The sequence below is a fragment of the Podarcis vaucheri genome, assembly GCF_965113315.1.
Source record: "Podarcis vaucheri genome assembly, chromosome: 8".
In the NCBI taxonomy this organism is placed as follows: Eukaryota; Metazoa; Chordata; class Lepidosauria; order Squamata; family Lacertidae; genus Podarcis; species Podarcis vaucheri.
This window is the reverse complement of record NC_138766.1, coordinates 45520788-45545939: the sequence shown is the minus strand read 5'-3', so window position 1 is coordinate 45545939 and position 25152 is coordinate 45520788. Positions and strand designations below refer to the sequence as shown.

The window sequence follows — 25152 nt, the reverse complement described above, 5'->3', positions numbered from 1 at the left end:
TTTTTTCCTTGCCAGTGTCTTCCTTGTCCTCTACAATTTCTTTCCCCACTGTAGCTGAAATGGGAGGTAACTTCTTAAAGAACATTAGCAGTGGAAGGAAGTCATGTTACTCTTTTTTAAAAAAAAGAAATGGCAGTTGAAATTATAAATGTAGATAGTGAAAGAATGCAGACAGCAGCACACCTTAGTAGGTAACTTTGTCAAAAGTTAGAAGGCTTCCCTCAGGCTCTAATCATGGCAATCATGCAACCTTATAATACAAGATGCAGTGATTAATGCACAAAAAGAACCAATCACAAAACAGTAAATTGCTTCAGGAGTTGCTTCTAATACCTGGACATTAATGGAACATCTCCCCAAAGGACTTTATCCCTTTTGTTGAAAAGGCTTACCAAGACCACACAGTGACCTGCCTCATCAGAAAAACAATGGAAAGAAAGATACTTCACTGTGGCTGGTGCTGCAGCGGGACCCATGTATTTATGTTTGTTCCACTGAACTTGAAGATGGTTCTTCCAGAATGGAAACTACTTCTCAGTTCAGGAGCAAACTCACAAACATCTGGTCTGTAGAGCTCACCAAGTCAGGAACAGAACTTTTAAAAAAAAGTATTAAAATTCCACTGCAGAGTTTAAAGGCTAAAATAATAGTCACGTAATAAATGAATAGGCATTTTTAAGCACAGCTCCCTTTAGCAAGAGATGAGATAATCCTTCCTTGCCCCTCATCCACATATCCTGCCTTGAGTCTGAGTCTTATTTTCATACCCTTGTCTTACCACTAAGTCTCTGAACCATGTACTTGTTGTTCTGCTATTTGTTAATAGGCAAATCCCCCTCAGAAACATAACCTCATATCTAACAGCGCTAATACAGATTAGAACAGATATTCTATATTTTGCTTCATCATGCTCTCCAGACAAGTAGCCCTCTCTCTTATACATTTTGTGTGTCCCTAATCTCACCCAACTTTTGCTCACAATATTTTGAACAATAATGCTTAGTGTGTGAACTCTTCCCCTTCCTGGTTGTCTTAGTCTTAGCCAAGACAAGTCTTTAGAACTATGCCTAATTTAGGAACCCTCCTTTAGCTCCTCCCCTTCTGCCTCTCCATAATAGTAACTAACAGTGCAATCCTCACCATGAATTCAGTGTAATTTACTCCCAACAGCTGAAGACCCATGTTTGGGAAACGCAGTACACATAATACCATTAGGGAAGGGGAAAATGGGAAGGATCACACTATACATCACTGTATTGTCCAACATAACATTTATGGAAAAACAAAAGCAACACACACTATATATAAATAATAACAAAAAATTTAACGAATACAGTTATATTTTGTTTGGCTGCATGCAAGTCTCTATCACCATTTTAAACAAAAACACTAGTTATTATGATTCAAACAAACATTAATATTTTGGTTTAAAAGTTAGCAAAGTGAATCAACCTTAATAGTCACTGATTTTTGCAATTTGAATTATATTGTTTTCCCATGTTTGTGTGTTATGTTGCTAATTAGTTCCTTCACGGACATCCCAAAAAAATTAATTCTCTATTTAATGGTTTCACCTGTCAATAAAAGAAAATGAAAAGCAAAATATTAGCACTGGTATTTAACATAGTCAAGTGGAATCTGTAGATACCACTTAGTTATGCAGCTATGGGAGTCTATTATTCACCAAATAGGTAGCCTGCTCCTGTTCTCAAATCACATGCATGCCCCATTACCCCAGTATGATAACTCAAAAAAGTTACATTGTGTTTGCAACTACTGAGATAATCAACAGGCTTACTGTATTAACCAAAGGCCATAAAACAATAATTACATAATACAAGGCATCAAGTGTTTAAAGAAAGGGCATCAGAGTTCATAAGTGTCATCTGTTATCTCATACCCAGCTTAACTTCCGTTATGCCTCCAGATCACCATCACAACTTGTTAAAATAATGCCCATCTCTCTTTCTTATCTTTCTTGCAGCCAGAGCATAAAGTGCCACTTTATGTATAAAAAAATCTGTTAGCGTCCCTCAAAAGAAAGCCATGGCCTGCTTCTAGGAATTAGCAAAGGTTTCAGGAATCGATCTCTTGTATCCCTATACAAAGGGAGGATTAGCAAGTAATGTATGATATTTTCCACCTGTGGTTGGCTACATATGCAGAGTCTGTCATCATATGGAACCCTATTGTAATGGCCACCCAAGGCCGCCATGGGCATCACTTGGAATCTGAGCTCCATGAAGTGTTTGCAAACCGAGCCTGATCTAGGACTTTCTTGTAATACCCGGGCCCAGGAGCGGAGGAAAGGTGCGGTGGAGGCAGGCCACCCTGGGTGTCTCCACTGAGGGGGGTGACAAAATGCCGGGTGGCACTCACCACAGGGCCAAGCCATGTGTCTCTCCACTGAGTGGGAGGAGGCAGACAGACTCCTCAGCAGCCCCACAGAGCGTCCTGCCCTTGCTCACCCTGCCCTGCCCTATGGGCGGCCGGCCCCACCCCCTGGGTGCACGGCACACACGCCACCCCCAGGCGCCCCATTGGCTTGTTCCACCACTGCCCAGGCCTCCAGGTCATCCTAATGCAAGAACTCATTTGCAGAGAAGGTTTGCTTGAGGGCAACAATGGTACCTTGAGGCAGGGGACATGACTCGAGTAATTTTCAAGGAAAAAATCTTATCCTAGACTCCTGTTTAGAGCAACTTAAGAGTACAGTGGTACCTCGGGTTAAGCACTATTTCTGGGTTAGCGGAGTCTTTAACCTGAAGCATATGTAACCTGAAGCGTATGTAACCTGAGGTACCACTGTACAGAAGATATCTTTACTGAGGCAGAGTACTAATGTCACAGCAGCCACAACTTTCAGGCTAGGTAAAGGAAAGGCAGTCTTAGCTGGGCTAGATAGAAGCAGCAGCCCAAGTTGAGGGAGTCCAAGATCAGGACAAGGATGACAGAAGCAATGAGGTCATTCCAGTGGGTCAGCACACCGACCTCCCAAGCTTTTAAATGTAAAGGCTGGCTTACTCACAAACCCCCTGGGCCTTGTGAGAGTGTTGTGAGAATTGTGATCATGCAGACCTGCATTGTGTTGGGGATAATGTGTCTGTTCCAATTGATGAAAACGTTGCTGGGTCCTGGGTGAACAGGCTCCCCTTCCCTGCCCAAAAAATAACTTCAAACACTGGTTCCTGCACCCTGAACAATTGATTAAGGCCCTCCCCAGATTCCATTGGTGCTCTTCTGTCCCCGTGAGATGGGAAGGGAGTGAGGAGCCCTGCTTCCCCATCCAGAACAGCCATTTACTGGAAGATAGAAGTACCTGCCTCTTCTGACCTCTGTTCTTCAGTCTCAGAGCCATTTCCTCTTCCTCTCCCCCCTCCTCCTCTTCACCTGTCACTCCATGCCCAAGTCTGGCAGGACTCATAAAGCTACATAAAAGCATTGGACTGCAAGGCTTGTTTCCAGTGCAGTTCCCAGCAGCACAAGGATTTATGATTGCATAGCAGGACTCCCATCCTCTGTACTCTTGTTTCCTCCCCAAATCTGCTCAGCAGGAAGTACAGGAACACATTTTTGCGGTGGGGAGGAAAGTTCCTTTTCAGAAATGTACATCATTGTGCTGACGGGATACATAACTTAGCACTGCATTGTTTACAAGTCATAGTTATATTTGGGTGCATTTTGGTTGAACTTGTCAACACAGACCAGGAAGAGCAATTTTACTAGGATAGCAGTCATGTAGTCATCAGGTTAGATCTCTATCTAGCATGTTATTCATAGTAAAAAATAAAAAGGTAAAGGACACCCTGGACAGTTAAGTCCAGTCAAAGGTGACTGAGAGATCACTCCGTCACAGGGATTCAAACCACTGACCTTCTGATTGGCAAGCCCAAGAGGCTCAGTGGTTTAGACCACAGTGCTCTGGTTTCCATCACGCTGTCCTGTTGCACCAGAAGTGGTTTAGTCATGCTGACCACATGACCCAGAAAGCCGCCTGTGGACAAACGCCGGCTCCCTCAGCCTGAAAACAACCCCATAGTCACCTTTGACTGGACTTAACCATCCAGGGGTCTTTTACCTTTTTTTATTCGTAGTAATACTATGGATACTATTTTATTATGGATGCTATTTTATTATGTTCATCAAGATTCTGAGGTACGTCTGTATGCTGCATGGGTCTTTGGACAATTTGTCTTATTGTATGGAAACAAAGAGCTTTGTTTGAAGACAGTGTGCTTTCAATTATATATGAGAGATAAATTCAATACAGAATTGATATGATGAAGTAACAGGCAACCTGCAAAGCAATGGCTGCTGGCCTGATATATGTGTTATTGAAATATGGCACTGAATTTTTGATCATATATAATAATAGTTTCTTCATATGTTACATTTCTTTTAAATGGCTGTCTTTTTAGCTCTATTTTAAAAATAAGCGGATTCTATTAATGCACACAGAAATCAACATCTTTCATTCATATGGATAGTGTGCATTAATTTTATTGGATGCAAAAGCAATATAACTTCTTTTATATTTTATTATAAGACCATTAAACATCCATTTATTTACTTGTAAATTATGCAAATGATTTTACTTGCAATTACAATGTTCACTATTAATTATAAATGCACCCTTTACATATTGCATGAATTGTATTTGTTTATCTTTAGATAATTAGATATTTCAGTCTATTGCTTTTTTATAACTAAAATATTATTCTTGGCTAAATAATACATTTTGAATCACATTAAGCTATTTTAGCCATGAAATCCGTCTAATTTAACTTTAGTTTATCTGTTGTATTTTTAAAGCATGCCCATATAAATTTATGATGCATTTGTCTTAGGAGATCAGAAGTCTTGGTGAAACATTTATCAGTGACAAAGAACAGGTTTTGTAAGCATGTCTTCCTCTTAAGCAATTTTAAAATTTAGTATTCATCTGACTTCACACACACACTTTTTTTGTAGACTCTGTTTTCCCATTAAAAAAGACTGGCTTATTTATGGATGAATTTAAATCCCAACTAGAAAGACATCTTAGTTTGATTAAAGCTGTTGCTGTTTAGAAAGTCAAGATTATAGCACGGTATGATTCACAAATCTATTAACATACTGGATATGTGTGAAAATACATTGAGGAGCACAGGAAATTGGGGTTGGAGAAAGCGCCCTGATCAATTTACTTTATGGAACCCCATAGCCGATGGAAGTGGGACATATTTTGTCAGCTGACACAGGCAGGACCAAAGATATTTGGGAAGTAGGTCCGACTTCCTCAGTTTTTCTCTCCTGCCTAACACAGCAGTATGTTACTCAGCTGCTATCACTGACCTAAGCTACATTTATTGGCTTATTGGAAGAAAAGGACTTAAAGGGCCTATTCACATCAGCATTTACATATGTAGTTAGGTTTGCCAGCTTTTAGGGTGGGAGGAGCACCTATTCCCTTAAGGCGGCAAGACAAGTAGGATGTTGACATGCACAGTAGCCCTGTCAAAAAGAAAAATGGCAACTCTGTGTATTGGTTCCTAGCCTATGGCAAATGAGCAGATGTTTCTACCACCAGACACAAAATTCTTCCTTTGGTGCATGGCTGCAAAAAAGGAGTTTTGTGCAGTGCCTTGACAAAAGTTGAATCGTGAACCTGGCAGCAGCTACATGTGTCTGGCTAGTAGCTTGCTGGGAAGCAACAGCCACAGGATTCTACAGCATTTATTACATGCCCACATGGTCTTATGAATGCAACTTAAATATGAGTACATGCAAGTACCCCTCACTTTCATGGGTCACAGGGCAGCATCTTAGTATGCTAATAACTATGCAGCATTGTTAGCAGATAATTGCTGTGTACATTATTTCAAGCAATCTCTAATGGATTTAATGAGAAACAGATGTCAGGCATTTCATTTCAATGCCTTACAAAGGAAATATTTCTAGGAACTCAATTTTAAAATGTTCGTTTTATGGGCGCTTGCAGAAAATAAAGACTTCAGCTAAAGTTTTGTTCTTTTTTTAAAAAAAAGAAAATATTCTGTAACTTGAATTTAAGTCCCTGGTTCTTTAAAAGGGTATGTTACATAAATCTACAATGTGGAGAAAACATAATATTCTCCAGAGAAGCAGTATGTTCATATTTTTTAAGTATACGCAACATTTAAAACGGAGTGTATTAGAAATACTGAAGAATTGCATTCTCATTCTAAGTGAATGGGGGCAGGAGACACTTTTGGATGACTCCTGCAGATCTCATGAGGGAGTTACTTGGTGTCTTGGCTATGATGCTTGCACATGTCTTGCTATTCCCTCTGCAGGCATCCTGTAAGTGAGCTTTCTGCAGATGCACCACTGAGCTCTCATGTGTTGGCAGCTCAGTTGTTGGGGAATTGTATTCTGAAAAAAAGCAGGTCGAAATGCTAAATGTATGTAAACCTCTTAGCTACTTGGACCTTTGCCTCCTGCTGGGGAAAAAATGTATGCTAACTGAATTAAAAGGGACGCAGGTGACGCTGTGGTCTAAACCACTGAGCCTTGGGCTTGCCAATCAGAAGGTCGGTGGTTCGAATCCCTGTGATGGAGTGAGCTCCCGTTGCTCGGTCCCTGCTCCTGCCAACCTAGTAGTTCGAAAGCACGTCAAATTGAAAGTAGATAAATAGGTACCGCTCTGGCGGGAAGGTAAACTGCATTTCTGTGCACTGCTCTGGTTTCACCAGAAGCGGCTTAGTCATGCTGGCCACATGACCCGAAAAAACTGTCTGTGGACAAACACCAGCTCCCTCGGCCTGTAAAGTGAGATAAGCGCTGCAACCCCAGAGTTGTCCGCAGCTGGACCTAACTGTCAGGGGTCCTTTACCTTTACCTTTTAATTGAATTAAGACAGTTTTTTATTATTATTGCATTAGATATTTGCTCTTTGTGGTTATTTTTATCAGTATAGAGTGTGTAAAATTGTGTGTGGGTGTGAGAGAGAGAGATGAAACCCCAATTTTATTAGACCAGTATAAGATTAGCATTTGTTAGCCTTGGATATTCAAACAACTTTGAAAGCATTAAAGTATAATTGATTAAACAGGCAGCAATTTATAATTCATACTGTACTTGAAGAGAGTCTGTTTTAGCTTGGTATGCCTTATTATGCTGAAGTAGTGAATATTCCTGAAGTAGTTCTGGCAGTCTAGTATGCTGTCTCCCCTCCCCACCCCCGCAACCTGTTTATTATTTTGGTCAAGTGATGGGAGCGATTCCTTCCACATGCAGCTGAAAGCAATATTCCTCATGGGAGCATTTAATCCTCTCTTTTTTTCTTTTTTTGTTTTGTTAATTAGGAACAAAGTTAAACATGTTGAAATCCAAATTAACAAATTTGTTATTAACACATTCAAAAAATTAATAAGTATAAATATTCCAAGGTTCTTTCACACACGTAAACCCCCTCCACCTTTGCAGATTTCACTGATGTCATTAGCAGAACTGGGGGGGGGGCGTGGGGGGCGGGGAGAGTAGTAGTCCCTGAGTAGCCACATTCATACAAAGGTTGTAATAGGCAGGGAAGCTACCAATAGGACTAGCCAAAATTATTTCACAATTCTGGATCATTCATTGGTGGAAAACAAAATAAGGAAAATATCAGAATAGGCCTTTGATAGAAAAGAAAACATATACAGTGGTACCTTGGGTTAAGTACTTAATTCGTTCCGGAGGTCCGTACTTAACCTGAAACTGTTCTTAAGCTGAAGCACCACTTTTGCTAATGGGGCCTCCTGCTGCTGCCGCTCCGCCGGAGCCCGATTTCTGTTCTCATCCTGAAGCAAAGTTCTTAACCTGAAGCACTATTTCTGGGTTAGCGGAGTCTGTAACCTGAAGCTTATGTAACCTGAAGCGTATGTAACCTGAGGTACCACTGTATAAATGTGCTTTAAAATCATTTGAAATTAACCATATTGTTTATATGAGTACTGATTTTGTTTTCTAGTTAGACTTTTTGTTGTTGTTGTTGTTAAAGCTGTCATTTGTGTTCTCCACTCTGCTGTTGACCTAATTATAAAGTAATGATAACAACAATCTAATGCCAAATCAGTATTATGGAAGTGACACTTGGATGGATAGAATGTTGGATTAAGCCAATATGTTTTCCTTCTTAATGCTTCAAACTGGCTCTGGCTCTCTAGAGTCAGCAGCTGTGTTTGTGTGTCAGCTAAATATGCTTCATTCCTCAATATATCCAAAGGTATATTCAGACAAAGAATTAAAACGAATTATTTACTCTTACCTTGGATTCATAAATATACTAGTTACAGAACTGTCATTTGACAGTTCTTCACAGAAATCCTTCCAATCCCCTTCACCATATGGACAATACCTTGTCAGGTGATTGGTCCACTTAGCTCAGTATTGTCTACAGGATGGGGAATAATTCTAGAAAGGTGAGATCAGAGTGATCCCCTCCCTCCATGGATTGGAGCACCAATAACCCCTGAAGTAAACCCCAAAGCCCAGGCTGCCTGAGGCATCTGAATGAATCTGGTAGTCCTGGCATGTGACCAGCAGGGCCTGCCAGAGAGAGACCCCATTGTATGCCTGCAAAAAGCTTAATCTGACCCTCAGATCCTCTTTCATTGCCTGCATAAGCCCACCCCCACATAAATGGAGAAGGCAGACAACCAATTTGCAAAGGTGCATTGCACCTGAACCTTTTTTACCTTTCCTTGAGCCATCTGATTTTCTGTTATCCCATTTACCCTTTTCTGTCTCTGGGGGGCAACATGGGGAACATAGTCTTCATTCAAAATATGTTCCCTGACTTACTTCAATAGGTGAATGCCAGAAGGATCCTCAGAATCCATGTACAGTACTGTAATTTGATTCCGAAGAGTCCTTGCTACCCCTTTTCTGCTTTATGTGCTTGGGCACTCTGGCGCCACTCTGGCAACCATTACCTGTCCAGGGATGCCTTACTGCCGCTATCTGAAGCCCTTGACTCACCTGAGCACTCCCTACTGTTCCCCACTGTCTGACAGTGGGCAGAGGCATGGATATAAATTGATGTTTGCATAATAGGCTAGTTTCTACACACCCTCACCCACTGATCACTATACAGCATTATCAGAGTTTAAGTACACATTCCAGCCAATAAAAACACTCAGGGAGGGTGCTTATCCCTCAGTTTCCCTACCTCCACTCCAGGCAGAGAATTTACACAACTTGGGAAACATTTTTTGGCATAATAACCAAATTACTTAAGTACTATATCAGGATACAAGATTAATCTCAGCACATCTGATTGCATGTGTTTTAACCTGCAGGGGAGAGAGAAGAAGTAGTAATTTTTTCCCAAACTTTATCCTTGAGTATGTAAAATACGTTATTCTTTCTTATTCATACACAAATAAGAATAACGTATTTTACATACTCAAAGGCATGATCATACACTTATATTGTTAAGCTTACCAATATTATACGAACCAGGTAGGACAGACAGCAAAATGGCCTGCCTTTATAGAAGTGGAGGTTGTTCATCCAATATTGGAACAAAATGCAAGGAAACAATTCAACCATATGATGTACTAGGAATAATATGAGAGTAATCTTTTTTTCTAAGAACATAAGAAGAGTCTGCTGGATCAGGCCAATGGCCCAATCCAGACCAGGGACTCCGCTACACAGCTGCAAACGAAACATTCTAAATGTGTTGTAAAGTACAGTATACAAATGTGACACTAGATGGCGACAGTGAGCTATGCCAAATTAAATGTATTTTTCAAAACGTTTTTTAAAAACTCATTTACACAGTGTTGTTTATATGTGTGTAGATTCCACCCAGCATCCTGTTCCCACGGTTGCTGAATATTTGCCTGTGGGAAACGACTTATTTTCCCCCTTTTTTTTCACCCCCTGCTTCTAGCTGTTTCTAATGTTTACTTACTAGGTTAATTAACTGATTCTGTTCTACCTGGATGTATTTTGTTTTCAAAATGATATCAATGAGCAATGGCAACAGCTATGATAACAGAAACCATTACATAGTTAACCATTCTATGGAAAATTCAGAATACAGTGGTACCTCGGGTTAAGTACTTAATTTGTTCCGGAGGTCCGTTCTTAACCTGAAACTGTTCTTAACCTGAAGCACCACTTTAGCTAATGGGGCCTCCTGCTGCTGCCGCATCGCGGGAGCAAGATTTCAGTTCTCATCCTGAAGCAAAGTTCTTAACCCAAGGTAATATTTCTGGGTTAACGGAGTCTGTAACCTGAAGCATATGTAACCTGAAGCATATGTAACCCGAGGTACCACTGTATCATAACAATTTCTTTTTGAACGTATTTCTAACACCCTTGGTTTGCCCAGTAATATGGAGGGACAGATTTATTCAGCAAGGCACTGGACATAAATTGGCTTGTGGACCAGTTACCATGCACAGCAAGTTTTAAATAATCCCCACAAGGTGGCAGTCTCATTCATATGGACATAGATATAAATATTTTTTCCAGTTTTGACCCATTATAAAAGATTTTGAAAAACTGCTGGGATATGGGAAACGGCCTGGAAAAAGTAGATTACACAAATTAGCACATCAAACAGAAAATGTTGTTACATCTTAGGAAGTGTAAGTAACTTATTGGGGAGAAAGTATAGGAGCACTCCTAAATCTTAACAGAGTGAAACATTAAGAGGACAAATGGCTAAACCTTGAAAATCTCAAATTAGAAATAAAGCATAAAGTAGTGATAGCGTTGATTTACTGTTACGACAAACTATCAAGGGAACTGGTGTTGGATTCTTCATCATGTACAATCTTTCAGCTCGGGCCAGACTTAGTAGAAATGAAGTGCTTCCGCCAAATATGATATAATAGGTTAGATCTACAGTAAAGTTGTACCAGAAAGAAATTTAGTTGAGTATCAGATCAGGAGGTCAAATAAAGATCAGACACTATGTCTCTCTCCTTCTAAACACCTTTGAGTTCTCCTAAGCCTGCTGATCCCTCTTTCTTTCGCAGTTTTTCAGCTGCATAAGCAAAGGCACTCACCACTTGATTATCAGGAAAGGGGTAACTTGTCATGAACCATGTCATAGAGAATACTCTTGAGACCAAGCCCCCCCCCCCGGTGGCTATGAAAGATTGAACTAGTCAGTTTTATTTGAGAAAAATTGAATTGGCTTGGTAAAATAAAAGCCATTTTATTGTTCAGGATTACATCCTTTTCATACGATTAGAACTGCATTTTGATAGCCGGGTGAAAAGTAGCACTTTTGGGAGAGCAGGAGGAGAACTATTTCGGGGGCAGGGGATGGGGACTTAGTTGTGAAAATGTTCACTATTCTTCCATTCTTTTTATGGCCACAATTTTTCCTATCTTTTGCTGTTTCGGTGCCATTTTTTTCTTTCTAATTGCTCTAATTCCTGGAGTAATAACCTGGAAAATTCCATCCATTTGAGAATTGTGTGATAAATGGCATGTAACAATGCCGCAAAGCCAACAAGTTTTGGCTATGGTACCACTGAGAACAAGCAAAGCCAGCTCAGAGTGAGGACAATGTTTCCTGAATAGTAAACACATTCATGTCTCTGAAAAATTGCCAAAAAGGAGGGTATGCTCACAAAAAGAACAATAATACTTTTGGCTAAAAAACATAACAATCCAGGTTTTTTTCTAATATATATATATTTTAAAAAACATTAACAATATCGATCATACTTCTTAATTGTCAACATGCTGTTTGTTATATGTCTTGGAATTAAAAAAAACTTGTAGTTTAATGCTTTCAGCGGTGTTCAAACGACAGTGCATAACTGGGCGGCATAAAGAATTGGCTTCTTCATTATTTTGTATAACTTTGCTTTCATGAAGATGGCAGTGGCTTTGTCTAAAACAGGCATAGGCAAACGCGGCCCTCCAGATGTTTTGGGACAACAACTCCCATCATCCCTAGCTAACAGGGCCAGTGGTCAGGGATGATGGGAGTTGTAGTCCCAAAACATCTGGAGGGCCGAGTTTGCCTATGCCTGGTCTAAAACCTTGCCTGCACAGATACCATTTTTGTTTGATACTTGTGCAACTGTTGTGCACAATGGGCATGTCTTCAGGGCTTTTTTTCAGCTGGAACTTGCCAAAGCATCCTTAAAATGATGGTTTGCATGGGAAACTATGCTTAGGGTGCCTGACAGTTTTAATATAGAGAACTTAGGATCTGTACAGCTTCAGATTCTATAATGGTAGTTTAAGGCTTTATCTGTAGTTTCTTAATTTAAGATGTTAGTAGTGAAACTGTCTGAAAAAGAGAGAGAGAGAAAGAGAGTCAAAAGCCGAAACATTTCTAAGGGCCCATTTTTTTTACATTCAGCAGAGTCCAGTTCTCAGGTTATACCATTTTAAGCTGCAGGAAAACATGTTTGAATAATACTTTCTCATGGAGAAAACTGAAATCAGCTCTCAGGTATACTAGTTTTCTATTTTCAGTGAATAATTTTATGGAGTAGTATTTATCCTGGAATCCCCCACCTGCAGTTTCACATGGTACAGTCTGAGAATAGCTTTACCCCTTGATTCTGCCAAATGTATAAGCTAGCCATGAATTATGATGCGACAAGTTCTGGTATTCCATTTTATTATTGTGGACTCACTTTCATTGTGTATTATGGAGTAGAATTGTAAAAGACAAGCAAAACTCTAAAACTTGTATCCATACTGCATGGCAAACCTACAGCACATGATGTATAACTCTGGCATCGGTACCCTTCTGGGTAATAATATATCTATTTATGGGAATAGGGAGTTCTCATTTTAAATATCTTGTTGCCATTTTGTACTTGCAGTCTCCTGAGTTGTCCAATTGGGACATGTAATTATATCTTTCAGAAATTGATGAAGGAAGGTTGATCTAGAGAAGGTTTTAGAATCACAAGGCATGTGTTTTGCTTAGGAAAAATATATGCTTGTTTGTGAAATGTTCAATTTCCTTATACACAGTATTCAGAAATAGTTCTGAAAATGCAAAGTAGTTGATATTCATGGAGTGGTTTCATTTTATTGTATTATAGACGTTCTACTATTATGAGTGTTTCCATGGTTCACTGACTTGCTGCAGAATATATGAGATATAGTCAGAAACAACACTTTAATTACATACTATAAAGAATGAAATTGGGGTTTATTTGTGAAAATGCCACATACATTTCAGCGAAAGCATTTGTTCAACCCTCCTGAAACCATTTTTATTGCAGGAAGTGGGGAGGGGGACTGCAGCTTGAGAACAAATGTAAATTTTAGATACACACACACACACCTTGTACATTAATTATATCATAAATGTGTATATTGAACCTAGGGAATTCTTTGAATAAGAGGAGAATTATAAAAACTTATCTGCTCACTCTAGAGGTTCATTGTTTTAGAGATAAATCTGAAAGACAATTTACTTTGTTACAGTTAACTATAGTGCCAAGGAGTGTGTTGCTACAGTTGAATTTGAGTTGTTGTTCTTCGTACATTCTTCATATTAATACAGAATAAGCCTCATATAGAAATCTTCCCTTTTGTAAGACCCGGCATTAGAATTTAAAAGGAGAAGAGGCTGCTAGATGTCTCTAAAATTTAAATTGGTTTTTGTGAAAATTATTCTTAAAGTACTTATAGTTAAATAGAGAAGGATGTTCTTTCTATTCAAATTTTTAACTTTATCTTATAAGGGTTTTAAGTCCTGTTCATAAGTTTTATTAGGGGAGACTGAGCATTTATATTGGTGGATGGCAGGTCAGGGAGAGAGAGAGAGAGGCAGAGAAATGGAAGCTGTTTCCTACAGCACTCACAGGCCTAAAGATACCACTTATGCATTCAGAATCAGACAATTGCTGTTGTATTTACTAGAGAAAATATTATTCACAATGAAGGATTATTATTTCTGAGGAGAGTGAGTATACATAGGAAGGTGCAGGTTCATGACCGCTGTCCTTGGTGCTTTTGGCATCCATTCTGAAACAGCCTTCATACCAACAAATTGTACACATGGGAACACTGTATGCCCCCAGTTCTATGTACAGAGCCTACGCCCAGACATACAGGCTCTTTCATAAGTTATGCTGAGCACAGGTAGGGCAGGTAATGGGGCCAAGCAGGCACAAACCATTTCTGCCACACACAAATCCCTATGGCAACGGAACTCTAACCAGGGATGTCAGATAATTCCATCAGAAAGGGAAACGAGAGTGGGAATTGCTGCCATTCTCATTTTCGTCGGAGGTCAGGAATGGAAATCATGCAAGCAAAGACAAGTAGTATCTTCTGCCTTTGTTGTTTGTTTTTTTAGCCCACAAACATCATGTAAATATTTACAGTGTTTTCTGGATTGTTTTAGTTGTCCCTTTTCCATTGAGATGCACTGAAATCAATTACATCATTATTTACATTAGATCTGGCCATATAGCAGATAGGAGACAAGCAATGTGGGTTGTAGTGAAAGCCAAGCTGTAGCGGAAGAGAAACGCCTCTGCTTGGGACAAATACAGCCTGGGATGGAAATCTATCTGCCTACTTTCATCCCTAGTTGACCAGTGAATGTGCACTCCTAACCCAAATGAATTAATTCTTAAATAAACCTGATTAAATAATACAGTGCTATGGTTAAGCAAATATTGAACCAGGTTATCTGCATGATGAAAACATTTTCCCCTTCCTGGAAATTCAATAATCTTATGAGGTATTGTAAATAATGATTTTAACAAAACAAATGTGGACATGAATTGCATGCAAAGAGGTATTGCCTAAGGAAAAGCCATTTAGCCAAGTGCCATTAGCTATAAAAGTCTTTTCTTCAGTGGAAAGCCTTTATAACTAAATCGCGTCTTATTGGGTCCCCCTTATTTAGGCTGCATAATGGAGTTCTGTCCTTTTAAAGAGAAATCCAGTCATGACAAGTTGTCCCAACCTTAATGATCCAGTGAACAATATGGAATAAATGAATGATGCTCCTTTCTCATGGACTGCATACACACCATACATAAAAACATATCTAAAGCACATGACTCCCCACCCCATCTTAGCAACTATAGTTTGTTTGTTTGTTTGTTTGTTTATTCTTTCCCTCATTCCTTCCTTCCTTCCCATCTGGCTGGGTTTCCCCAGCCACTCTGGGCGGCTTCCAACAAAAGATTAAAATACAGTAATTCATCAAATATTAAAAACTTACCCCCCACAAAGCTACAATTCCTAACACCCATAACAAACTACATTTCAAGGATTCTTGGGGGGAAGCCATGCACTTTAAATGTGTGTATACAGACCTTTAAATCTGAAGAAGCCACACGTGTGTCCGGGGTATTGAAAGAGTATTTCATACCTTCAGTTGACTGTGTATTCTGAAAGTTTAAACACCATATTGAGCCTCACTGATCCATGATAATCAGAGCAGGATAAACTTTTGACTCTTGCTGTAATGGAAATGACCTCTAAAAGTTTCAGGATGATTCTTAAAAACCTTTCACTTCTTTTTTGCTGTCATTATTCTGAATGTCCGGCTCATCCTATCTCTGCTAATACTCGACTGTACTATGCTTCAGCCTTATCTTCTAAATCTATTGATCCTTCGTTTATTTTAAAAAGAACAATGTTTTCATAACTGCTCATGAAATTACTTATAAGTAACAAGCAAAGGAACAAACAATAACTACAGTTCAGTCTTTACGTGTTTTGCACGTTGCTGTGGTATTTTCTCCTTGTGTCTTTCTGTGTTATCTTCAGTGTTTGTTCTACTACATATTCTTTCGCTTAGTGTTGTTTTTGCTTCCCCTGTTTCTTTTTAACAGAGTTTCTTTGAAGGACAGTCTGCACCTTGGGACTCAGCTAAAAAAGATGAGAACCGAATGAAGAATAGATATGGGAATATCATTGCATGTAAGTGTTGACAAGTGTAGTTGTACCTCTGTGTAAATTTCCTTTTAGCAACTTGACAACGCTGCCCACCTCTATATGTTTGATTTGTGTTGACTTCGTTTATTGTATTTCTTTGCCGCTTTTCATTCAAATGAATCCCAAAGCGGCTTACAAATAATAAATAACCAGAACATAATAGAACATCACAAATGCAGCATAAACTATACAAAGTAATTAACAAATCAATAAAACAATTACCATCTATTTGTGTGGAGTAAAAAACTGAGCTCCAGCCACCATAATTAAAGAATATGGGAGAAGTAAGTACTTTAATAGCTTAAAGACTTCAGAACAGAATTGGCGAGAGATCCAGTGTGGAATAGTGATTAGTGTTGGACTGCAGGAAAGGATTTTACCTTGTATCTTAGCCATGGCACCCAGGCTGGTGACCTTGAGCTCCTCAGAGGAAGGATAGAACCAAGCTATATTTAATAATGATATATTTTATTCTCTAGGGTCTAGGATCCTCCTACAGTAGCACAATGGGAAAAAAGGAAATTGAAATATGGTCCCCTGTCCTGAAAACATTACAGTTGAAATATGAGACAGGTTGTTACAGTACTACATTACTGATTATTGATGTGGAATCAGTACTGTTGATAAGTACACATATAATAACTTGTCTCATATTTCAGCTGTGATGTTTTTATACGTAATGCTTCAACCATAATGTTTCCATACAGAAGTGGGGAGCGCAATGCTGTGAAAGCGAAACACACCTAGCTCCCATTTAAGTGTTAGTGGTACACTTGATTTCCATTTATTTCAGTGGGACTTTGAGAACCAAAGTAGACATGTGCGGCAGATGTGTGTCTATTAAGCACATGAAATGAAGGAGGGGAGGGTCTACACATGTCTTCTTTAAAAAAAGCATATGGGGAGGAGGGGAAAATCAACCCCTCCCTTATCTATAACACTGTGCTCTGTAGGTTTGAAGCAAACTTCTCAGTGCCCAGCTCATGTCTCATACTGGAGGCAGCTAAGGAGAAACTACTTAAATAGAGTACAGCAACACAAGGCAGGAGAGGAGGTTGGGTTTTAGTTCCCACCCTTGAACTCATAAGCAGACCATCTCATTCCTATTTGTATGTGAAACTGCCTGCACATTTAGTTTGGCTCTCAGAAATGCCTAACATTTGCTGGATTGTGTCCACTGTGGCTGAAGGTTTGTGTAAATATCAAGTAAGCAATGATGGTATTGTTTTTGTTTAAAATATATTGTCTACAAACTGCTACATCTACAGCCCAATGCCAGTTACACTAGCTTCAGACACATGTTGCTTAAAATATGCTCCTTTAGTCAGTAAAACTAAAGACGTCCAAAGAGAGTTGAGCATCACATTTTATGTAATTAAAATAGTCTGTGACCCCATTTCCTCATGTGGCTTACAGCCATTCATGACACTTTCCCCACAAGTATTACAGAACTTTCTTCTAGGTAAGTGTGTGTAGGATTGCAGTCTTCATTTCCTACTGGATCAGAGTTTTAATTAATCACACAGATAGGTAAATGATGACACTAAATAATAAGCATTCGCCCTTTTGAAGACGGCCTCTAGCGAAGGTTCATGTTCACTATGAGGAAAGCATTTAATGGCTTTGCCATCCTCTTATCTGAAGGTCTCTTGACTTAAAAGTAGAACCATTAAAGAATAAGGGTTATACAAGTGTGGAACGTTTGCTAAAATAGGGTAATGGATTTTGACAAATACGCATTAGCTGACACTGGGTACATTTACAGGAGGGCATATTATGTAGTGAATAGAAGAAGGGTATGTTGAATGAGGCATTTGCTTGCAAGGAAGAGACACTTCTGAGAAGGTGTAAAGAAAGAATTCTTACCAAGGAAGCTTTCAAAACTGCCCTTTTTCTTGGCACCATTATTGTAGTGCAAAGAGCAGGCATGTGACATCCATCCCTCTTACCATGTCTGTGCCTTAGTTTAAAGAATAGCTGAACAAATTGAATGCAAAGAAGCAGCTCAGCCAACGTTCCAGAGCAGTTGGATTTGTTTCCTATTAATTAAAGTGGCTCATATTATCATTCGAATATCTATTTTAAAAAAATAAAAGCAATATTGGAAGTGGCCAAATGCCTAAAGCAGACACTACAATTGCTAACTGCATCATATCCCCAGAGACCTTCAGCATGGACTCCCTTCAGGTACCTCCCCTGAAGCTGCAGAAGTTTGTCTCTTAGCAAAATATTTCCTAGCTTCCCACCAGTGTAACGGCTGGAGAAAGATTTGGAACAATTTAGGTACATTAAGCTTGTTTTATCGACCATCCTCTTACATAAAACCAAAGTGATAGGCGCTTTCACAAACTTGTAACAATATCCAGCATTCTAATAACTATACGCTGCAACTTGTTACTGTCAAAATGGCTTTGGTATAGCGATACAGAGGTAAAATATTTTAATATCAGCAGCATCACATCCTTTTATCACTACGCATATTCAGTAATGGAATCTAAATCCACTGTAAAGCACCATAAAACAGCTCTTTACTTCCTGCCCTCCTAAAGGGTGCAGTAAATATGCACCATCCATTTCCCCATAAGGATTGGAAAATAAGAAGCTTTTGTACCATCAGGTTCGGGCTCTTTGAGTCCTCTGCTATAGTTATTCAAAAATACAGACTCGCATAGTAAAGAAAATATGAATTTCCACAAGATGCCTGTTACAATCTAGTTTCCTCTAGAAAGTAACCACTACCGTAATGCATTCAAAGTCGTATGTGCTTGCTCTAGCAAAAAGGCATTTACATATTCCTGTTTGTCTGACAGAGCTAGTACAGCTAACAAAGAGTCAACATATTTCTGCAGGATTGTTTAGTAGACAACTAAGGCAGTACAGTGGTACCTCGGGATGCGAACAGGATGCTTTCCGGAGCCCCGTTCGCATTCTGAATGGAACGTAAGATACAACGACATGTCTGCGCATGCGCGGGTCGCATTTTGCCGCTTCCGCGCATGCACGTGACGCCATTTTGAGCGCACGCGCGAGCGGCAAAGCCTGGAAGTAACACGCTCTGTTACTTGCGGGTTGCTGCGGAGCGCAACCCAAAAGCACTCAACCTGAAGCACATTCAACCCGAGTTATGACTGTATTCCAAAGAGTTGTGCACATGTCGTGAGTTTTTCCAGAAGAACCTACTTACAGAGGGGCATACAAGAGGGCAAACTGTTTAGTCTTGAAATAAACTTCCCATGACACAATCCTCCTTTCATTCCAATTGAACATAAGTTAAACATGCCTTGTGAATTTGGCCATGAGAGCACAAACACCATTTTAAGGAATAGCATTTAATCACAATCTGAGAGCGACATGGACTTTTTTTAAAACACAACCAAAACCAGGTGGAATTCCATAATTTTATCTTTCTGCTTTCCAAGGTATCATATTACTGATGTGCTTGAGGGTTTTGCAGAATGCATTAAGGGAAATAATCTTTCCTGTAAGACGTACTCTTCCAATTTCCACAGTTAATCAGTCATTTAAAAGTAGTATCATGAGTATTTGTAATGCATCCAGAGAGACACCCGTGGAAACAGACATACAGAATATATTCCAGAGATGCTGCCCTGATGTTGATTTGTTGGTTTGTTTAGGTAGTTTATGTCTTGCATTTTCAACAGAGGTTGAAGCTAAGAGGGGTGGGGAAGCAAAACAACAACAACAATGCAATGATTCAGAACGGGTAGCCAGGGTGGTGCTGTCTTGATGTTTCACACTACAGTTCCCATCAGTTCCAGCCAGTATGTCCAATTTTCAGGCATGATGGAGTTGTTGTCCAGAAAATTGGAAGTGCAACATGTTGGGTATTCCTGTTTTAAAACAACACTATATTTCTTCTTACTTTAACAAGTTACTATTTGTTCAGAAAGTGGTGACAAGTGAAGAGGAAAAAGTAGAGTAAAGGTTGCTTGTTTATTCATTCTCCAACTCCAGAGAGAATGAATCTAGTTACTCTAAGTAGCCTCCCTAACTGCAGAGTAAAACCGCTGATTTTCAGAGTACAGGTAGCTCACTTTCCCCCCAGAGTTTCTTAATACTTACCTTCTTTGTATAATCTTTCTGGCCTGGTAAACCTGTGAGTAATTGATTTTTATTTTTTATTATTTAAATTTGAATTGTATTTTGAATCTAAATTATAATTGTAATGTGAAAGTATAGTAATATTCAGCTGGTGGGTGATCAGTAAGTTTCCCTATCTAAATTACAACTGCACACCTAATCACATTGACACTTCCAGGTAATTTATTTCTGTGATAATACAGAAACCCCTTTCATATTCCTACAGAGAGCGATTTTATTCCATGGCCCATAAACCTACAGTGATCTGAAGTACGTTTTCAGGTCAACTCCAATACCATGACACGTATAATAGTGGAAAATTTACTGTGGTGGATATCAAATTAAAGTGAGTTGCACTGAATTAATGGAAGGTAGAAATGTTGCTAGGTGCATGTAAGTGTCGCTGTGCACGTGCTCTGTCATTCTCCACCAGCATTCAGAGTAGATTCTGACCTGATTGCCATCATGCCGGAAGTCAATTGAAAGGTTTCTGTATCATGGGTAGTTTCATGGAAAGTCTCCACATGGTACAGGTGATCAGAGGCGCCAGTTTGTTGAGAGCAGTTTGGTGCGGGGTGGTGGTGTATCACACATGTGATGTCAGGACATTGGGAGGAGCTGACGGAGGACCTAAACATGGCGGCAGCACAGCTTCCCCCTCCTCCTCTTACCACTGCCACCAGCGGCGGACTGCTTTGAGCCTCTTTTCTCTCCATGGCAGGTTGGAGGCGGAGAAGGAGCTGGCCGCTGATGGCCTCCTCGACTCCCTAATTTTTAGGACATTGGGGAGCCCACCCCCTCCCCAAAAATATTGGAGGTGTGGCCCAAAGAGCTCAGCCCCCATGAGTGCTATTTTATGCTGAAGCCTTCAAGCAGCCTTTCACATGGAAACTGGAATGTAACATTGTGACTGTGTATTAACATCTTGACTGAAACATCTCAGTAACACGAACAACCACAAACCGAGCAATACACATTATTCCATGGTGTTACCTGTTTCCTTTTGCATCCTAACTATTCATTCTTCTGCTTGGAACGCAGAGGACAGCCTCCACGGAGATAACATAAGGAGTTGAGTTCTAATTCAGAAGGCTTTCAAATGTCTTTGCACTTGGCAACCGATCCAGGAAGAAAATGTTGTGGTCCACAAACAGCAAGCCTATGACTGATTTGCATCACACAAAGACTAAGAATTGGGAAGAAATGGTTTGTAATAAGGAGTGCATGAAAGTCGTGCCAACTCAAAATCATCACTAATATTGCATTTCAGTCTGAACTTTGTTTACGAAAACACTGTTAGGGGAGGAACACTGAAAACCATAAAGATTTTTGGATGGAAGTTTATTTCAGGTTTTATTCTACCCCTGAGGACGGGGCCAACTGACTTGTTTTCTTTTTATGTTTTTTTAAAGTAATCATAGCATTGTGAGGGGACAATGTATCTTGTCATCTTGTGTTCCTTCTATTATCCATGTGACTATTTGATGTTGACTGTTATTTGATGAGTATTGAGTAGAATACAAATTCCTTAATGCATGTGTTATGTGTTCTATTTCAGATGATCATTCTCGAGTTAGGCTGCAGCCCATTGAAGGGGACTTAAACTCTGACTACATCAATGGAAATTATATCGATGTATGTATACTCATCTAGACAAGAAATTTAACAGTATTATTTTAAGGAAAGACTTTCATTTGATATTTCAAATGATGTTGCATGCAATCAGGATGCCAGCTGTTAAATTCTGTGAGAAACCAATCTGGAGACCCCCTCTTGTATGCTAGAGTTGAGATTAAAACGACCAAAGATTGCTAATAAGAAAATAAAATCAGACATTTCCTAAAATTGCCATGTATTGGAGTGGAGACTTGCCAGTAATTTTATCTGGCTACTTTTCCTCCTGAAATTTATGGGGGACCAAAGACATGTTATTTTCATTTTCTGTCAACAACTTGGCATGATTCAATTTTTAAAGGGGGGCTGTTTGCATATTAATGTGACAAAACTCTATAATTCCTAATGCAGTGGCTTGCAATCTCTTGTCATCTCGGCACTTTTAAGCAGCCTTCAAAGTATAGACTGCATCTGTTAACCAGGACTTCTAATGCAAGCAAGACAGTTCATTAAATATGTATGCTGTTTAATTATTGAAGACTGCTTCTTTGTTCATTCTGCATCATGTTAACTTAATGTTTTACATTAGAATAAATTCTTTAAGAGACAGCATTTGGGGGGCATAGAAAGAATGAAATCAAAAGTAGAGCTGGAAATCAAGGAAGAGTCAATGCCATTTTAAGTACTAAGTCTGCAAAGAAAATCAGTAATTTTCATGTTCACACATAACATTAATGTTTAGTAACTCAGAACAACCTAGTCATCTTAATTGATATCAACATTGCTTTTATCTTCATTAGTGACACCTTGTGACAAAGCTGCCAATACCTTATATGCACAATTTCCCAATTACTATGACAAAAGTGAATTTAGATCATTTCTTTCTCAGTTAATTAAAACTAGTTTATTTGTTTGTTTGTTTATTGCATTTTTTTACCCTGCAAGAATTTCAACAAGCAAATTGCACATCTTATTTGGCAGTCTCAGCGTTAAGGAGTGTGTGTTTTGCCATGCTGTAAACTAAATGCTTCTAAATAGTGGTTAATTTAGCTTTAAATCGAAACTTAAGATCCCCCAGAATAGCACACACGGGGAGCAGAGGGGAGATCATTCCACCTGGCAAGCAAAAATGCTTCAACTGATGGAAGAATCCTAATGCACAGGACTGAATTCTTCTTGTTGTTTTCAAGTTAGAGCTGAGCAAACCATTCTTAGTCCAACAAAATGGAATTTTCCCCCAGTCACAAACAACTATTAAAGCACATTCAAAACACTTTTCCCCTCAAAGAATTGTGGACACTATAGCTAACTCCTCATAGAGTTCAATTCCCAGCAACCCTTAACAAACTACAGTGCCCATAATTCTTTGAGGAGGTGGGAATGTGCTTTAAAGGTATAGATGTCTAAAGATGGAAAAGATTTAGCATTAACTTTATTAATACTGATAAGAAGTTTCTACTGTTAACAGCTTGGTATGCAGTTTTGCCTGTAATGTTTCTCTTTTGGATTCATTTTTAATTTTTAAGTACACCAAAACTGCAAATCCTATTAGTTTCAGTGGCAATTGTACATAAATTTTGTGCTTCATTAGAAGTGTGTATGTAAAGGCAATGTAAACGTAATAATCCTTGATGGGCAAGTGTAATACAATCCTTATAGAATTGTACGTAACAGTTACTTTTCTTGCTCTTGCCATTTAAATTTCATGGATGAGCCGCAGCTCAGTGGTAAAGCATATTATCGATAATAAGGAGCAGTTAGGCCAGTGGTCTGACTTGATAAAAAACAGCTTCCTATGTTCCTACTTTAAGGAATGGCCAATCGTTTAGAGCTTAGGCCTAATTCTTGCATTACCCAGGCCCAACAGTAGCCACAGAAGAAGTTCCATAGTTCTTTGTGGTTCCGTAGTAATAACCAGATGAGAAGCACTGATTTCAACATTATTTCTCCCTTTACTGCTGCTCAGTTAGCAGAACTGGGCTGGCAAGTAACCATGTGATGATTGGATGTGCCAAACAGTATCTGGGTGATGTAGAATCAGATTACAGGAAAGCAGTTTTTCAGTGGATAATATGCTGCCCTGATAACTTAAACATTTGACCTTAGCTGCTGTGCCTTGCAATGCTGCAGGAATTTTGAGAAGTGAAAGGGTTTTAAACAAATGCTGCTGCTACCTGCAGGTGTCACTAGGTTAGACCAATTCCTTGGAAAAGAACAGGAGCCTCTAGAATACAGCAGCTGTAACTCCTTACCTAATCACACACAGCTTTAAAAGCCTCCTGTCAGCTATAGCTGCTACACCTGTCAGCTTTTCTCATATTCATAAGGTGAAACCTTTGCCCTTAGTAGGTTTCTTTCTGTGTATTTATGTTTATGTTTTTTGCCTTGTTCCTGTGACAGATTGCGCAAGATTCACACAAAACGCTTTTTAAAAATTTATTTCAGGGTTATCACAGGCCAAACCACTATATTGCTACGCAAGGTAAGTTGATCTCACATTTATAAGTTTACATTTATATGTATACATGTGTATTGCTCTTTTATGTGGGAAATGCACTTGTGAAGGTTTTCACTTTCGCTTATGTTGTAATAAACAACTAATACTATAGTCAGTGCACCTGATTTCTTCAGATTAGCTCTCTGATCCCAAAACACCCCCCAATTTATGACAGAAGTGAAGAATCTTGAAAGAATCCGTGATGAACAGTACTGTATATATTTAATTAGGCTTTAGGCTCATTAAAAATGGCTGTACAACTTCCTGGTTCTAATACTCCTGTACCCAAATCTGGCACAGTATACAGAGCAGCTTCACTCGGCTTCGTATGCTAAGACAACAGGTGTTTTAAATTTTATTCTTCAAAGAGAAGAACTTTTATCCTTGTATCTATGATTGGGAATTAGCCTTTTTTTTAAGTTGTGTACTCTGATGAGCATATACAATATATTATTTGTGGCTACTGTTATACTATACTAAACAAAATGATAATTCTACTCGGAACATGAACTAGATGTACTGGTGCACTAGGACTATTGTTGAATTTTCAGGATCTAAACACTAAAATAAACTAACTAATTAAAGTAACCTAGAAAACATCACTTGCATGTTTCCCCCCTCATGGAAGTAATATTTGGTGTAGATTGGGGAACTTCAGGTCTGGGGCATGAATGAAGTTCTGCAGGCCTCTCGGGGTTCTCCCTAGACCATATCCCTCACCAGCCCTGCTGTGCACTCTCCTCGAGTGATTTTGCTTGGCTGGAATATCTCCTTGATTTGTAGTAATGGCTCTTTCTTGCCTGAATTGAGGATAAAGAGATGCGAGGACTATAGGAAATTCTGGCTGGCAGGTAGTCCACTGTCAGAGGCAGCCAGCCCATGAGACAGGGAAGCATCTGCCTCAGGCAGCAGAAGTGCAAGAGGCGGTGCTCCTGGGAAGGGAGGTGTTCCAGTGTGCAGCGTTGGCGCTCATCTTCTCCACCCCCAGACAGAGAAGCTGAGCAAGCGTCACTGCTTTGAGGAGTGCCTCGGCTCCC

The 25152-nt window shown here is 39.4% G+C and overlaps 1 protein-coding gene across 4 annotated transcripts in view; it reads left to right on the top strand.

The window, feature by feature from the left end:
* PTPRM (protein tyrosine phosphatase receptor type M) overlaps positions 1 to 25152 on the top strand; it is a 415073-nt gene that overhangs the window by 345388 nt on the left and 44533 nt on the right. For all 4 annotated transcript variants that reach the window (XM_082235318.1, XM_082235320.1, XM_082235319.1 and 1 more), the window contains 3 exons: positions 15801 to 15888; positions 21563 to 21639; positions 24064 to 24100. In XM_082235318.1, coding sequence (XP_082091444.1) covers positions 15801 to 15888; positions 21563 to 21639; positions 24064 to 24100 — 202 coding nt within the window. The remainder of the gene's footprint in view (positions 1 to 15800; positions 15889 to 21562; positions 21640 to 24063; positions 24101 to 25152) is intronic.